This window comes from Arachis hypogaea, chromosome 19 (genome assembly GCF_003086295.3).
Source record: "Arachis hypogaea cultivar Tifrunner chromosome 19, arahy.Tifrunner.gnm2.J5K5, whole genome shotgun sequence".
NCBI classification, from domain to species: domain Eukaryota; kingdom Viridiplantae; phylum Streptophyta; class Magnoliopsida; order Fabales; family Fabaceae; genus Arachis; species Arachis hypogaea.
The window spans coordinates 141,342,551-141,358,932 of record NC_092054.1 but is presented as its reverse complement, the minus strand read 5'-3'; the positions used below and the strand labels follow the sequence as shown (position 1 = coordinate 141,358,932).

Here is a 16,382-nt window from a genome sequence, read left to right as displayed (position 1 = left end):
CGTAGTAGGTGTGTTACCTTCGAATCCAACAAATGTTGCAGAGATTTTTGCGCGTTTTCGAGGAGCTGCAGCAACATGGGTTGGGCGTGTTAGAAGCGGTCTGCATGCAGGGGATAGCTCCTCCACTCCGGTAACCAGTGATGCAAGAATGGAACTCGTTCCTCCGCTATTTCATGCCCCGTTTCATACTGTGTAGTGTATTGAGAGAGAGTTAGTAGTGTATTAGTAGTATGTTTAAAAAAAATAATTATGCAAAAAAATTATTAGTTTGTATTGATTAAAAATGGTACTTAATTATTAAGCCAGGCATCTTTCGTTGTACAGGGGTCATGTTTCTATTTAGACAATTGAACCAAGCATCTTCTGAACTATGACCGAAAATCACTATGAAAAAGCTTGATAAGAATCTTCCCAATCACTGAAAACTTTGGCTATGGACTTCTGCTTTGCCAACCAAGCCTTTCGATAACTGATGGTGTAGTTGAACCTTGACTGGACTTCCGCAATTATAGATTTCACCTTGATGGATGATTCGGTCTCAACCAATGGTCTTATAGCCTCAGCAACTGTATCCGTGTCTAACTTGAAATGATCTTGTAAAATCGTTCCCATGGTGCACGTGTGCTTACCGTTGTATCTACGTATCTCCCAACAACCTTTTTTCCGTATCAAGTTGGCACGGATAAGCCAATCGCACCCACGCCCATACGTCTTGCATTTTACATAGAACGTCTGTGGTTCAGACTCATACACATCGTAGTCGACTTCTCTAGAGATAGTGTAACTTCTAATTGTTATGACGACTGACTTTCTAGAACTATATTCCATTCCAATCCTGAACTCTCCGTCATCAGGATCACAACACCTACAGAAAACAGAAATCATTATTCATTGATCCATCCAAAATATAAATTAACAAAAGTATATTATTTACTCATCACATACCTATGTTTGCATATTCCGAGAATTCTAATGCATGCATGGCATCAAGATCCAAATTACGCATAAAAGGTGGAACGTCTATTGGTCGACTAACTGCGGGAGGAACCAATACATTCTCCGCTACTGTCTCAACTCCCACATCACCATCCTCGCCAGCTTCATCAGTAGTTTCGAAGTCTTCTTCGCTGTCACTATTCATTCATTCGTACAATGCAGCTCTATCATTCTCTATATATGAATCATTTTGAATCCCATCTGCCTCTACATTTTCAAACTCAACATACTGCTCAATCTGTGGCTGTTGCACCAAAGTCTGCCGGTAAATTTGAAACATATTCTACATACTCGCTTCGTTAATGATCGGAATAATATCAAATTGTACTAGACCACCAAAAATTATAACGAAATTCTGGTATAGAATACTGCTCACTCTCCTCAACATACCGTTCTCCATGCTTTAACAGAGACCGTTCTGAAGCTCCATGAACGTCATGGTGCATAGAACCACAAACGAAAATAGATTCTGACACACCCTCACTTCCTCATGAATATTCCGTATAATCTCACTGTTGTGATACACTACCAAGTTTGTGATACCCTTCATCACACTAGAAATACACTCAAACAACTCTTTTCTTTGCAATAAAATGGTACCGAGTTTGGCCTTATATAGGTATGCACACCACGTGTTGCATCGCCATAGAATTAACACAGAGTGACACATCAGCAACACACTCCCTACGTATTAAAGCTGCCATCCAATCACACTTCGACATGTCATCAATACGCCCCCACGTGTTGAAGGTGTCCTCGAATCACATATTACCACGTCAGCAACACGTCCCTCACATGTTGATGCTACACATCTGACATGTTCACCAACATCCAAATATACCAAAAACATCCATTTTTGTTCAAAACACCAACATATTCTCCATATTTAAAAATGAGCCAAAAATTGATTGGTTTTTAATTCGGTCCAACGGATAGATTTTTTACTAATTTAGCAATTTACTGGTGGTTCTTAATTCGGGTTTTCAGAACATTGCACATTTGTGTCAGTATGCTCTGGAAATGTATGTCTACGTGATCTCGGTAACCGACACTTCATATAAAATTGAAGAGAAGTCTAAAATATAATGATGGGATAAGTACTGTTTTAGTCCTTAAAGTTTAGGATCAAAATCAAATTCGTCTCCAACGCTGTTTTGGATTTAATATCGTCCCAACGTTTCATTTGATATTAAAATCGTTTTTTTAATAAAATTTTTAATTTTATTACTAAATTACTCCTAATAAAAAAATTATAAAATTAAAAAAAAAAAAGAACGCGAGGGGGGAGAAAGGAAGAAGGTAGGGAGAGGGGGGAGGGAAAGATGAGGGGAAAGAAGAAGAGGGGGAAGGGGGGACGGCGCCGGCAGAGCTTGGAACCGTCGTCGCTGTTGGAAATCAGAACCAGAGGGAGAGAGAGCTTGCGTGGGAGAGAGGAGAAGCGAGCCAGGAAGAGAGCTCGCTGTCGCGTTCTGCCATTGCTGTCGCTTCTACCGACCTTGCCGCCACTTCGCGTCCTCGCCACTGTTCCTCACCGCTGTACCTCGTCACTGCACCTCGCCGATTCTGCTTCTGCTTCAGCTTCTGTTTCTGATTCGAGTTTGACTTCTGCTTTGGTTTCTGCTTTTGCTTCTGATTATGATTTTAATTTGTTATTTTCTGATTTTATTGTTGTTGTGTGTTGATTTTGTTATTTTTGAATTTGAATAATGTGTTATTATTGGTGTTCTTGAATCTGATTATTGGTATTTGGTGGGAGTAAGAGAGATAGTGATGGTAAAGGTGATGGTAGTAGAGAGTATTTTTGTCTGTAAAAAATCAAAAAAATGATTTTCATATCAAATAAAATGTTGAGAATGATTTTAAATCCAAACTAACAATAGAGACGAATTTGATTTTGACCCTAAAATTTAGAAACAAATCACATTACTTATCTCTATAATAATTTATGTGTGCATGATATTTGTAACATGTGTGTGCAAACTTTATACATTTATAAGTGTAAATATGTGTGTAAAAAAATAATAAATATCAACAACTTAATATATTTCTCAACTACTTATTAGAAGTTATTCTCTCAAATTATATACAGAGAGAGGCTTCAAGACTGAGTTAAGCCCCACTTTGGTCCCTGAGATTGACGAGTTGCACTGATTTAGTCCTCCAGATCCCAATTGCACTAAATTAGTCCTTCAGATTCGAACAAATGCACCACGTTAGTCCTTACCCTATTTTCCGTCACCGGAGGACTGATGCCGTTAGTGACTTGGCAAATATTTCCATGCTGGACACACTAACGGTTATATGACGTGGTCTAAAGTTTGATTTGCTCCAATTTAGTCCTTATCCCCCTTTTAAAACCTAAGTTCATCATGTGACCCCATCATCTTCTTCTTCTTCCCGTTTCTCTCTGGTTCTTCGTCTCTTGCTCCCTTCCGAGTTTACTAGCATGATTGCAAGTGGGAGCCAGAGTTCCATGCAGTCCAACACAAGGAGTTCCAGTCGAAATAGAGTGTCGGGTGTTCCGCAGTGGTGTGGGTGTGGGTGCCGCCCTGTTCTTCGGTGGTCCACAACAGAGGCTAACCCTAACAAGCCATTCTTTGGGTGCCTTAACTACAATATTAATGGTAAGAGGTGGTGTGGTTTGTTTGTCTGGGCTGACATTAGAGAAGAAGACCTGAGAGGAAGGGTAATGTCTAGTGTGGATGGTGACCAAGTTAGGGTGGATTTGGCTTGGAGAATTGGGAAGATAGAAGCTGAAGTTAGAACCCAAAAAATGTACATTTTAGTTTTGGCTTTGTTTATAGTTTTTGTTGTTAGTTTTATGTTGGTAGTTAAAGCTTGAAGATGAGTTTGTGTTACTGTATTCAGGGTGGAAGTGTATTAGAAGAAAGAAAAATTTTCATTCTCAAATGTCATAGTTATTTTCTGTCATTCAATGAAATTACTGAAAGAAATTGCAAAAAAATGCATCTGAAGTAGCATAATTGAAGCTGGAAGAAATTGTAACAATAATAATATCCATATCAATAAGTTTTAATAAAAGTAACAATAATCCTGCCATAGTAATGACAACTCTTAAGACAAAATACACCTTAGCCAAAGGACACAGAGTGCCATCATTGTCATATTCTATTCAAATATATTAAAAGTCTACTGCCATAAATTTAGCCCACAAAACAAAAAGCATGATTTACAAAAAGATGCAAAGTTTCATCCAAAATAGGGAAAAACAGGATTAGGTACATCTTCATTTCTTCTTCCTTGGTGGCTTGAAGTCAGGTGTTGGGACAAATTTCAGGAAGTTAGCCAGTCTTGAAGATGTGGCTGAGCTTGCTCCTTGTAGGGGATCCACAGTGATCGATCCTGATGGTGGTGTGGAGGACCTCCTTCTTGTCTGCAACTTGGATGGCCTCGCAGGTGGATCCTGTTTCAGTAGGACATAAATTCAGTTGAACTAAAAACAACAATTTTGAGTATGAGTTGTGAAACTAAATGCAACTACCTCTTGACTATGTTGGGACTGTTGTGCATCGGAGTAGTTTGGCTGGGAGAGGTCGATCTCAACTGGTGCAGGTGGCTGAGCAGGGGCTTCTGGAGCAACTTGAGAAGGTGCTTCTGGAGGATCCTGAGCAGGTGCATCTGGAGGAGCTTGAGTAGGTGCTTGTTTAGTGGGCTTTGTCTTAGCAGCTGCATCAGCAAGAGCTTGAGCAACATCAGCTGCTCTCTTTTTTGGACAACCCCTCTTTGTGTGCCCCTTTTGTAGACAGTATTTGCAAGTAAACGGTTTTAGTTATCTCTTTAGAGTCCCAGTTACCTTAGATTTCTTGCTTCCCTCATTACCCTCATCTGCATCCTTTCTCCTTTTCTTTGTTACTGGTCCTGGCTTCTTCTTTTTCTTTGGAGCTTGTGGTCTATTCTGGTCAGATTTTTTTCAAAGAGATTGTCCAGGCAATGGATTTATGTAATGTGCATAAGTGTCTCTATATGCGTCCATGGTGAGCCACTTATGACAAAAATCTTCAGGACTCTTATTCACCCTTGCGAGGGCTGCACACGCATGCACACAGGACATTCCTGAAGGAATTAACAAAGTAATGTGTCATTAAAGTATTTAACACAGGTCTCTTGGTTAATAAAGTATTTAATTACCTGTTAGTATCCAAAATTGACATGTGCAGAGTCACTTGCCAAAATCCACTACCATGTTAGTTGGATGACCATGAACTTCAAACTTCTCATACTCATCATCCCCTGTCCAGATTGGCATCCAACTTTTAGACTCCTTCCTGATCTTGTCCAACCTACTTTGAACCACTGGTGGTAGCTTTCCCACATGGTTGGCTAACTTAACTTTGTTTTTAGCGATTGTTCTCATGACAAACATTCTAACCTCCTCAAGTAGCGTGATGATTGGCTTGGCCCTTGCTTCCTTAATTCTTGCATTAAAGACCTCGCAAGGGTTATTGCAGATATTATCCAGTTTAGGAGCATGACTAAATGCTGACTTTGTCCAGGATTCCATAGGCCACTTGTTCAGGCAATTCCACGCCTCTTCATTAATTTTCTTAATCTTCTTCATATTGTCAGAGAAATCTTGATAAGTTGTTGATCACGCACATTCCCAAAGTAAACCCCTTAACTCTAAATCCTTCCACTGCTTGTTAAAATTTCTCCATAAGTGCCACACGCAGAACCTATGGTGGACATGAGGCATTACCTCCTGGACTGCAGAAAGCAGACCCTGCATGTGAATCAAATACAATTCGTGATATGTAATAGTCCCTTAGTTACAAATCGTGATACATAATAGTTCCTAAGTTACACATTGTGATACATAATAATCCCTTAGATATAATTCGTGACACATAAAAGTCCCTGAGTTAGAATACGTGATACATAATAGTCCCTAAGTCATGTTACCAGCATACTATACACAAACAGTATAGTCATTCAGTTCACATAATACTCAAACAGTATAGTCATTCAGTTCACAGCATACAATTCAGTTCACATCATACTATACACAAACAGTATAGTCATTCAGTTCACAGCATACAATTCAGTTCACAGCTATTCAGACCATCATGTGGACACATAATACTCAAAGAACTTACATTACATAGCAATAGGCTATACCATAAGAATTGTTCTAATACTACAACCTACTATGAAAGGGCATGCACTAGCAATTTATATTTACCTTCTGCATGTCGCTCATGAAGCACCATTTGTTTTCTTTATAGTCTCTGAGGTCCTCATGGAGTAGCTCTAGAAATCACCTCCAGTTTTTCGTGTTCTCGACATCCACAATTGCCCATACTATAACATAGATGTGATGATTTGCGTCCTGACCCACAGCGGATAGAATCTGGCCTCCAGTTTGAGTTTTAAGGAACGCACCATCTAAACCAATCAGTCGCCTGCACCCTGCCTTAAAACCATTCTTGCACCCACTAAGACATACATACATCCTCTGAAAGATCACCTCTCCATCTGGTTGGGGGATGGTTCCTATTCTAACTGTTGAACCCGGATTACACTTCAATAGGGTTTCTCCATAGTCCCTTACCATTGCATACTGGGCCTTCTCATCTCCATACACCACAGCTCTAGCGTCTGCCAAGGCTCTAGAAATTGAATTCCTATTTAGCACCAGATCACACTTGGACTTGAAGTAGACAGCTACCTCACATTGTCTGAAGTTAGGATATTTCCTAACCTTCTTCACTAACTTGCTAGTCAACCAGTTTCTATTTTCAACTCGGTTGGTGGCCTCTCTAGCACATGTGTGGTCTTCATTGAAGGTTTTTATCTGCCAACATGTCTCCTCGTGATCTCGTGATGCATATACCACCCACTTGCACTCCTCAGCCTTACAGACAGCCCTACATCTCACAGCATCGTTCTTAATAAACTGAATCCTCCTACCTTCTTGAATTGTAAACTCTCTCACTGCCTCTCTGAACTCAGACTTTGTATTAAATTTCATCCCCACCTCAAGTTTTAAATCACCGAACCGAATACCATCTCTAAATACCGGGAATACATCATCTGGCTCTTCTTCAGAAAATTCATCTTTCGAAGGAGGAGGAGTCTTCATTTCCTCCGAGTGCCAAGAGTTGGCACCATCAGACTCTACTCCAGGATCATATGAGTTGTCAAGGTTTTCATCTCCTGTCACAAGGACTTTTAAAAAACTTAAGTCCACATCACACTCCTCATCATCCACCACCAATGCATCATCATCGTTAAGAAACTTCCTCTTAGACTTTGCTAGTCCCTCAGCAGGTGCATGCTTATCCCGAGGCTTTCTCCTCTTGATCTCACATTTTTTAACAATATCATCATCAGTTGAGCTATCATCTCTCCCAGGATCATATGAACTGTCCTCTGTGGTGTGTTCATCTTTAGAAGAAGACAACCTCAGCACTTGTTTTTTCTTCTCATGTTGATGCCTTGTCCTCAATTGTGAAGCGGACCTTGTGCAATAGGCTTTAGTTCTGATTTTGGGCTTTGGCTTTGGTTTGGGCTTGGACACAGAATTCTGGTTGGGCTTGGGCTTGGGCTTAAAGGCATTCTTCGGGTTGGCAGTGGCCTTATGTGATGATGTAGTATTGGATTTCAGATTTGGGTTGACATTTGTATTGGGTTTCATTTTTGGGAGAACTGGAGGAGTAGTGGTAACAGGCTTTGCAGTAGTAGCTTGGCTAAGATTAGAGTTGGGTGTGGTAGTGGGATTATTGTTTTGGGGTGTTGGGTTATTAGCACCAGGATCTGTTGGTTCTGTGGTCTTGGGTGGTGAGGTATTATGCATTGGTTCAGTGTTCTTGGTGAATGGAGTCTCATCAGCAGGGGTAGTGGGTATATTAGCTTGGTTTGGGGTTTCATCTTGTAGGGTTCATTGTCAGCTTCATCACTAACCTCTCTCAAATCATCATGGTCACCCTCAACATACTCCACAATCTCATTTCCCTCAAGAATTTCTGGTGTTGAAACTACATGCTCAAAGTAAACATCAACCAGCCCCTCATTCTTTTCACCCATGAAACACATCTCTCTCAACTCATCATCACAATTCAGAGCTCTTAACCCAATGTCTAAACTCCTCCCGGGAACATGCCACCAACATTCTCCTATCCTATCATATCCTAGTTCCTTATAATAATTTCTCACCCAAAAAACATCTAAAGTATCTACATCAATGTCACCAACGCATGCCTTCTTATCAGGAGAATATATAGTCATCCCGTTTTCATCTTTCTGAAACTTTCTCCCATGGTGGAACATAATATCTAAGTGCACATCCATCTGCATGATTCAAAAAAATTTCTTTTCAACACCAGTTCCACACAATGATCCCTTTAAGATAGTTTTCATCAACTACATTCATACATTATAGAAACATATATCAAAATAAAACACATTTATCCACCATCGGAACAGAGCATGAAGACAAACCCCAAAAAAATAGTTGCAGACAACATCCAAATAAAACCCTAGCCCAAATTCCACTACAAACCTTAGGAAAAAATAATATACAAAGCAATAAACTATGATCAATAACCATCAACGCATTTCCTAAAATTTGAAAAAATAAATTTTTAAAACCTTCACTAACCTCGGTGATGGAACAGAAGCTCCTTGTTGCAGCAAAGTACCTCCTCAGACAACTGTTCAGTCTTCACTTGTGATCAAGCAGTCTCCGGAATTCTATTGCTTACTCGTTCCTATTCTCAATGAGTAACGGAAGAGAGACGTTTTTCCTCTGTGTCAGTCATGGAGGGGTTGAAGACGAAGAGTGAACACAAAAGAGGGAGAGGCCAACATTTTGTTTTCCATCGCATAGAAACGACGTCGCTCAAAGGGGGTTTTTAGCGCCAATTTAGAAACGACGCCGTTTTCAGTGTGTCCAGCGTGGCAATATTTGCCAAGTCACTAACGGCGTCAGTCCTCCGGTGATGGAAAATATGGTAAGGATTAACGTGGTGCATTTTTTTGAATCTGGGAGACTAATTTGGTGCAATTGAAATCTGAAGGACTAAATCAGTGCAACTCGTCAATCTCAGAGACCAAAGTGGGGCTTAACTCCTTCAAGACTATTAGGGGTGATAAAAATGAATTAATTCCGTTGGACTAGCCTATTTAACTCGTTAAAAAATAGCAAGTTAGACTAAGAAATTATGCTCATTAAAAAAAATCAACTTACCAAGTTACCAACCATATTTCAGTTAACTTGCAGATTTTAACATGGCAGGACAAACTGGCACGTTAGGTTGAAAATATTATATTATTTTTGTATTTTTAAGTCTTATATATTATTTTGTTAAGTTTTCTATTTGTTTTCATTTGAATGAAAAAAAATCTAATTAAATAAATAATTTTTTTTAAAAAAAAATTACAAATTATTTTAAAAATGTGAATTAGCCCAAATTATTTTAGACTTTTGAATTTTTATAGATATTTTATTTAATAAAAAAATTGAGTTAATCTGCCAATCCGCCAAAGAATGGGTTAAAATTTTAAACTCATATATCAAATTGGAATGGATTTGGCCCACCTATTTTAAAACTTAGTTGGGGTAAATCGACCCATTTATTACACTTAACCACCATGTTTAGAATGTGCAAGTCTATAAATTTAGTATGTCTTATTTATCTATTCGAAATTCAAAAAACTAGATTGTATTATTGAATATAATCAGAGAACTAATTTAATTTATTTTAAGCTAAGAAGAAAGAAGAAAAAGAAAATGAACAAGAAAGAAGAGAAAATGACAAAGTTAATTGAATACTATTTTAAATAAAAGGGTAATTTTCAAACTTTATCCTGTATTATAATTCCTATATTGCAATTGCATCTATCATGAAAATATTCCTATATCGATCAGTTCAGGAAAATTGTTGTCAAGAGTTACGTTGTTTCAATTGTTCTTGCTATTTTCTTCTCATACACAAGTACATTACAGCTACTTGAAAATTAACCAACATTAGTTGTGCCAATATATGCAAGTAATTTTCGAATTTTTTCTGTTTGGGTTCTTTAATATGGCTCCTAGTTAGTTAAATTTAAAAGCGTCTTGGTTAAACAAAAAGAAGGAAGAGAGGTGAGCAAGCATATATATATGCGCTGGAAAATCTTTCTTTTTTTTTTTTTTCTTCTTGTTCTCCTCGGTATCTTTCAGCTTGTAATCGGCTAATGATTAATTTATCGTGAATCGAAACTCTATTTAAAGGTTTGTTGACCAATTATTACTGAAAAATCGTTAGTAGAGATCAACACTCTCCCATATCAATAATGTGCAAAACTGCCAACTAAATTAAAACCAGCAATAATCACGTATAAAATACCAATGATACTCTATATATTTTAGCATGTTACAAACTTATACATATAACTAAATAATACAGAACAACACCAGAACTTGCGAACTTGTTTCTGAACTCAAAAAATCATTTGATGATGTCAATGAAAAAAAAAGTTAAACAAATAAAGTCAACAAGCTAGCTATACACTTATTGTATGTCAACTTATAAGTTCTAACACATTAGATAGATATGAACTGAAGAGAGAGAAAAGGTTAATTAAGGTCTTGGCCTAGCTAGCTAGTAGCTAAGACTTGTTAAATTATCCAATGAGCCACCAAAGTTGCAGCTAGTAGTTCATAGTAAATCCTATTCTCACTCAGCTACCTAGCTAGCTTAGCTTGTTTTTCCCCACAAGTTTCCTTTTCACCCTCTCAACACACAAAATCAATTGTCCCATTAATACTCAAATATACTCCCTAGGTTGCTTTCATAGCACAAGGTTAATTTGCATTTTAAATATTTTTTTTAAAAAATAAATATTTAGATTTATATGAATTTAAATATATTACTTTTTTTAATATTTAGAAATAAACGAGTTAACAGCGTCGCTATAAAGTGGAGTGACATTAAATAATTAACTCTAATTTTATATCTATTATAGAAAAAATATTTGTTATTTGTTAAAAATTATTTTAAGATATTTACGGTGACTAATTTATATATAGTAGATTATATTTTTTAAATTATTATTTATTTTTAAAAAAAATATTATATCAATATATAAATCAAAATATTCTTATAAAAAATTCTAAATAAACATATATAGCCTTATGATTAATTTGTTAAAATATTCAATATTTTTTTTATTATTGTGATTAGAATATCTTTTTATAATAAAAAAAATTAAAACTAAATCTTAACCTAATAATCTCAAAAAAAAAAAATCAAATTTCTAGAAAATAAATTAGGAATTTGTTTATCTTCTCTCCGAATCTGCTAATGCTACAATTGAGGCGACTATGATTTTCTGAAATTTTCTCCATCTCTTGACACCTAAGATTGAAATCCCTCACTTCCATTGAATCTGATTTATCCCTCACCTAGAAAACACACTTTTGTATAGAGTCGATGTAGTCACATTAGCATGAATTTTTTTTCTTTTGCACCAAAGGTAACGGATAGAAGTTAATTAGGGTGAACAGTTCCAATAATAAAAACCTCCTGTTCACAAAGAAAAGAAAAAGAAACACGCTCTGATATTTCATTATGGTAATTCCACGCCCAAGCATGTAGCCATGTATGATTATATTATATCAATGAATAATGCCACAAATATTAGATAAATATTGAACAAATTGAATTTAATTTAATTGACACTGTCAAGGTACAATGTTTCTAAGAATTAGCTAAACGAGGTACGAGTACCATGCATGTATGTATACATTAACAAATTAAATTAACCATCCTATAAAAATTCTAAATTTGGATGAATCAAATTCAATGGAAATGATGAATTTCAATCTTAGGTAGTGTCAAGAGATGAGAATTTTTCAGAAAATCATTATCTTTCCAATTGTGTTTATATTGGAACCATGATCCTGTTACTTGTTTTCTGAAATTTTGGTTTTGATTTTCTTTTTTCTTTTTTTTTAGATTTTTAGGTTAAGATTTTATTTTAATTTTTTTTATTTTAAAAAGATATTTGGTCACAATAATAAAAAAGGGTTATTGAATCTTTTAACAAAATTAATCATGAGAGTATATATGCCTGTTTATAATTATTTATGAAAAGTATTTTGGTATATATATATTGATATAATACTTTTTAAAAAATAAATAAAAATAAATAATGACTAAAAAAATATCATTCATGTAGCAATTTTTTATTCGTTTATTTTTTTTATCGTATCGGTACATATAAGTTAGTCATGGTACAAAAACAAATATTAATACTAAATATTATGTTAGCTTATTAACAAAAATATTATGTACACATCAAAAATAGTTTAGTATATATTAATACTAATTATATATATTTTTTAGTTTTTTTTTTTGTGACTGAAATAAATTAAACAAAGAAATATATATTTTTTTAGTTTATTTTTAGTATATTTTATACCAATAATTAATTATTTATTAATTGATTTATAATATACACTTAGTATAATTAGCTTATTTATTAGTTACTATTAGATGAGATTTCAAGAAAATTTAAGAGAAAATTATTAGTTATTTATAGAGCATGCATTTAGCTAGGTAAGTTATATTCTATTAAATAAAATGAGTTGTCAATTATTTTAAGACTTATTTTCATTATTTGAAATATCATCCTATCAACAAAGTTCAAATCATCTAAATGCTCTACAATTATCTAACAAGCATTTCTCTGAAACCTACATGGTCATCACATTCAACAAGAAGTAAGTGGATACATAATATTCCATAAAAAATAATTAGAAATAACACAATGCAATACGATGATGATGCAATATAAGTTGAAATGTATGTACGGTCAAATGTGATGATCATCATGATCATGATGATGTTCATCATCATCATCATCATCATCAGTGAGCTTGAGTTCCAAACACCAAGGCCTATTGGTTTTGGCAACAGCAGCAGCAGCAGAAGTATTTGTCCTCCCAAGTGAGATGCTGATCTCATCCCAAATCTGCTTACACTCTTCTGAACTTCTCTCAAATCCCAAACATCCCAATTTTCCTGAGATCTCTTCCCAAACACTACTTACCCCATTATTATTATTATTATTATTATTACTCTCAAAATAATACCCTCCTCCACCATTATTATTATTATTATTCTCCCTCATTCTCTCTTCAAACCCTGTCCTCAACTGTATCAAGTTTGATATCTCCATTTCACTCCACCTCCCACCACCACCACCATTATTGTTGTTATTATTTGCAGTTTGGCCCTTGTTGTTCTTGTTATTGCTTTGAGGTGCCAATGCTTCAATAATCTCAAACTCTTTATTATTGTTGATATTATTGTTTCCATTTCCAATGTGTTTTCTTACAACTTCTATCAATGCAGCATCCCTTGCTTCAACCCAAGCTCTCTCTTTTGCCCAAAGCTCGGTTACTTCTTGGTCAAACCTCATTGACTCTTTCTTCTTCCTCTCTTCCTCCATGGATGCCATCTCCTTTTCCCTTTGCTCAACAACACTCACCATTCTCTCCATCCATGCATCTTGTGTCTCGATGATCTTCCTCATGTGGGAACCAACTATCTCTTCCACTTTTGCCCTCAAGCTTCTTCTTCTTCTCACCCTTCCCCCATGATGATCATCATCCAATTGCACCCCTTTCTGCTTGTTATTATTGTTGTCCCTTGAAGATGTGGAGTGCTTCATCATGTATGCAATGGCTGAAAGATCCTCATCATTGTTCTCAGATGACGATGTCTCCAGTTCACACGAGTTCGAAAAACTCAAGCTCTCTGAACACTTGATCAAGCTATTATTGTTATGATGATCACCATTATTGAAGCTTATTGGGGTTTGAACATTAGCACCAGCAACAGAAGCTGAAGCAGTGTTTGAAGCTAAGGCATGAAGATTATTATTATGAGTAGTGTTTGATGAATCTCCACCACTTCCGCCGCTGCCGCCGCCGCCACCACATATAGCTTCAAGTTGCCTGAAGAATCTGTAGTGTTTCCCATCTTGTCTACTAGCTTTTCCCTCCTTGGTCTTCTTGTAATACTTGTACAAATTCTCAAACTTCTCTTTGCATTTCTTCCCACTCCTTTGGTACCCAAATTCCTCAGCCATTATCCTTGATCATATCAAGAGAAGGAGGAGAAAGAGGACAATTAATAATTCAAACTTGGATAGTAGTAATAAGTAGTAACTAATTAGTTAGCATATATAACAAGTATTTACTTTTTCAACTGATATTTAATTTTCTTCAAAATAAATAAAATTTAGATTCTCCCTAAAGTCAAAATGTGTCTTTGATACTGGCAACACTGTTGATATATAGTGAGAAGGTTGAAGGATGCACTTCATTACCACTAGGTTATACATACATACACAAATTAATTAATGTACAAGCTAAGGGTGTGTCTGTTCTTGCACATATAGAATAATATTATTCTTATATTCTTATTTGTTTCATATGCAGTGGGATTAAAATAATGAAGACATTCCCTTATCTTGATTAAAGATGTCAGAAACATAAACTAATTATACACATACAAAATGATATTATATATCTGAATGTGAATGTGAAATTAAGAAACAGAAATTCCAATAGCCCTAGATAGGGGAAGAAAGTAGGTTATTATTATGATTACAATAGGGGGGTTTAACTAGGAAACAAAGACAGGCTTTCAGGGTGAGAAAACGTTGCAACTGTGAATAGTAATGAATGATTTATTATTATATATAGTGCAAGTATACGCACACTTAGCTTGAGTCAGCAGAGTTAGTTTCTTGGACAAAACTAGAAATAGATAACAAAAGAAAGTAAGAAACCACATGGATCTCCGAGTTATAGCTGTGAGCAATGCCATGTCATTTTCAATCTTTAAAGGAAATAAAATATAATATAATAATTAAAGTGATGACAATAAATTACCCAAGAACAAAGCTGTGCTTAGCAAAGACAAAAAGAAATCTAATAAACATACAAAAACAACCACCATATCTATCTGTTTCTTCAGTACTGTCCATTCTTCAATGTCGTCTCACTCTCATTATTAAAAAGTTTGGTACAGTAATGGGAAGTAAAGTGTTTAAGAAGAGTAATTAACATGTTAATTAAATTATTAGTATAAATGTGTGTATAGATATACCTAGAAATCTCATTCCACAAGGGAGCTTTTTGATTATTTTCTCTGAACTTGGAATCAAGACGAGATCTGATCTCAAGAAGGGAGAGAGTCTCCTGCCGAGGCCAGCGGTTGGTGCCGGTGTCGAAGGCCAGCCATCCTTTGTCCATGGATGCAGCAGCAGCAGCAGAAGCAGTGTCCATGGCGGCCATGAATGCATGATGATGATGATCTGAGACAGAAGTAGTAGGAGGAGGAGGAGGTGGCGGGGGTGTGGGGTTGAGAGAAGAAGAAGACGGGGAATTGTTGGTGGAGTTGTGGTGGTGGTGATGGAGAGGGAAGTGATGATGATGAGCGGTGAAGGCGGCGCTGGTGTTGTTGTTATTAGAACGAGGAAAGAAAAGGTCGCCGACGACGTTGTTGATGATGATGGGGTCGTAGGTGGTGTTGAGAGGCGGTGGTGGAGGAGGAGCATTGAGGAGGTGGTGGTGGTGGTGGAGAGAGAGTGGGTTCTCCGGAAGAGGAAAGAAAGGAGCGGCGGCGGTGGCAGTGGTGAAGTGGGGTCTGTTGGACATGAGTCGCCGGAGATCCTCTGGGAGGCCGTAAGGGTCAGCCATGAAGAGAGAGAAGAAAAGAGTGAAGAGTGAAGAGTGAAGAGTGAAGAGAAGAAAGGGAAAAAGGGTGCACAGGAAAAAACTCTTTGAGACAAGGGAGAAGAAAGTAGCTTCTCCTCTTTCTCTCTGTCAACAATGAAATTATCCCATGTTTTTTATTTATTTAATTATTCAATTCTGCTATCCTAACATCCTCTGTAATAAGGTAGAAACTCAATTAACTTTATTTGAGGTTAATAATTTTTAATTATTAATTTTATATAAAATTTACTGTACTTCAATTTTTATTTTATAATAAATACTGTTTAATATTAATATCTTTTAATAATTATATAAAGATTTTTTTTTGTTTTGTTAATTAAAATAATTTAAATATGCAGTTAATTTTTTTATATAAATATCAAGAGGGTTGAATATGAATAGTGTTCTTTTAATTATTTAATTTAATTAAAATTTAGATGGGGTTGAAGGGGGAGACAGGATCCGAGTCTACCGCAAGTCTTAAAAAGGTTAGACTCACTCTGGATAGGAGGGTTATGGTAGAGGGACTCTTGAGTCTTCAATGACCTCCCATTCATAATAACTACTTTTAAATATCTTTTAACCATTTTATTTTTATCTACAAATTTAATTATTCATTAAATATTTTAGTATTTATTACCTTGAATACTTA

General features: G+C 36.0%; 1 protein-coding gene across 1 annotated transcript; it reads right to left on the bottom strand.

Annotated features, from left to right (window-relative positions):
* Positions 1-12,596: 12,596 nt before the first annotated feature.
* Positions 12,597-15,837, bottom strand: LOC112779846 (trihelix transcription factor PTL-like). The gene is made up of 2 exons (XM_025824201.3): positions 15,120-15,837; positions 12,597-14,098 (listed from the first exon to the last, which is right to left on the bottom strand). The coding sequence occupies exons 1-2, from the start codon at positions 15,710-15,712 to the stop codon at positions 12,814-12,816; spliced, it is 1,878 nt and encodes a 625-aa protein (XP_025679986.1). The 5' UTR covers positions 15,713-15,837; the 3' UTR covers positions 12,597-12,813.
* Between the last annotated feature and the right edge of the window lie 545 nt (positions 15,838-16,382).

Excerpts from the sequence above, each read along its gene's own strand:
- LOC112779846 (XM_025824201.3), bottom strand. The coding sequence starts at position 15,712 with ATGGCTGACCCTTACGGCCTCCCAGAGGATCTCCGGCGACTCATGTCC. Across the intron at positions 14,099-15,119 it reads TTGTGGAATGAGATTTCTAG|GATAATGGCTGAGGAATTTG; the intron begins GTATATCTATAC and ends GATATGATCAAG.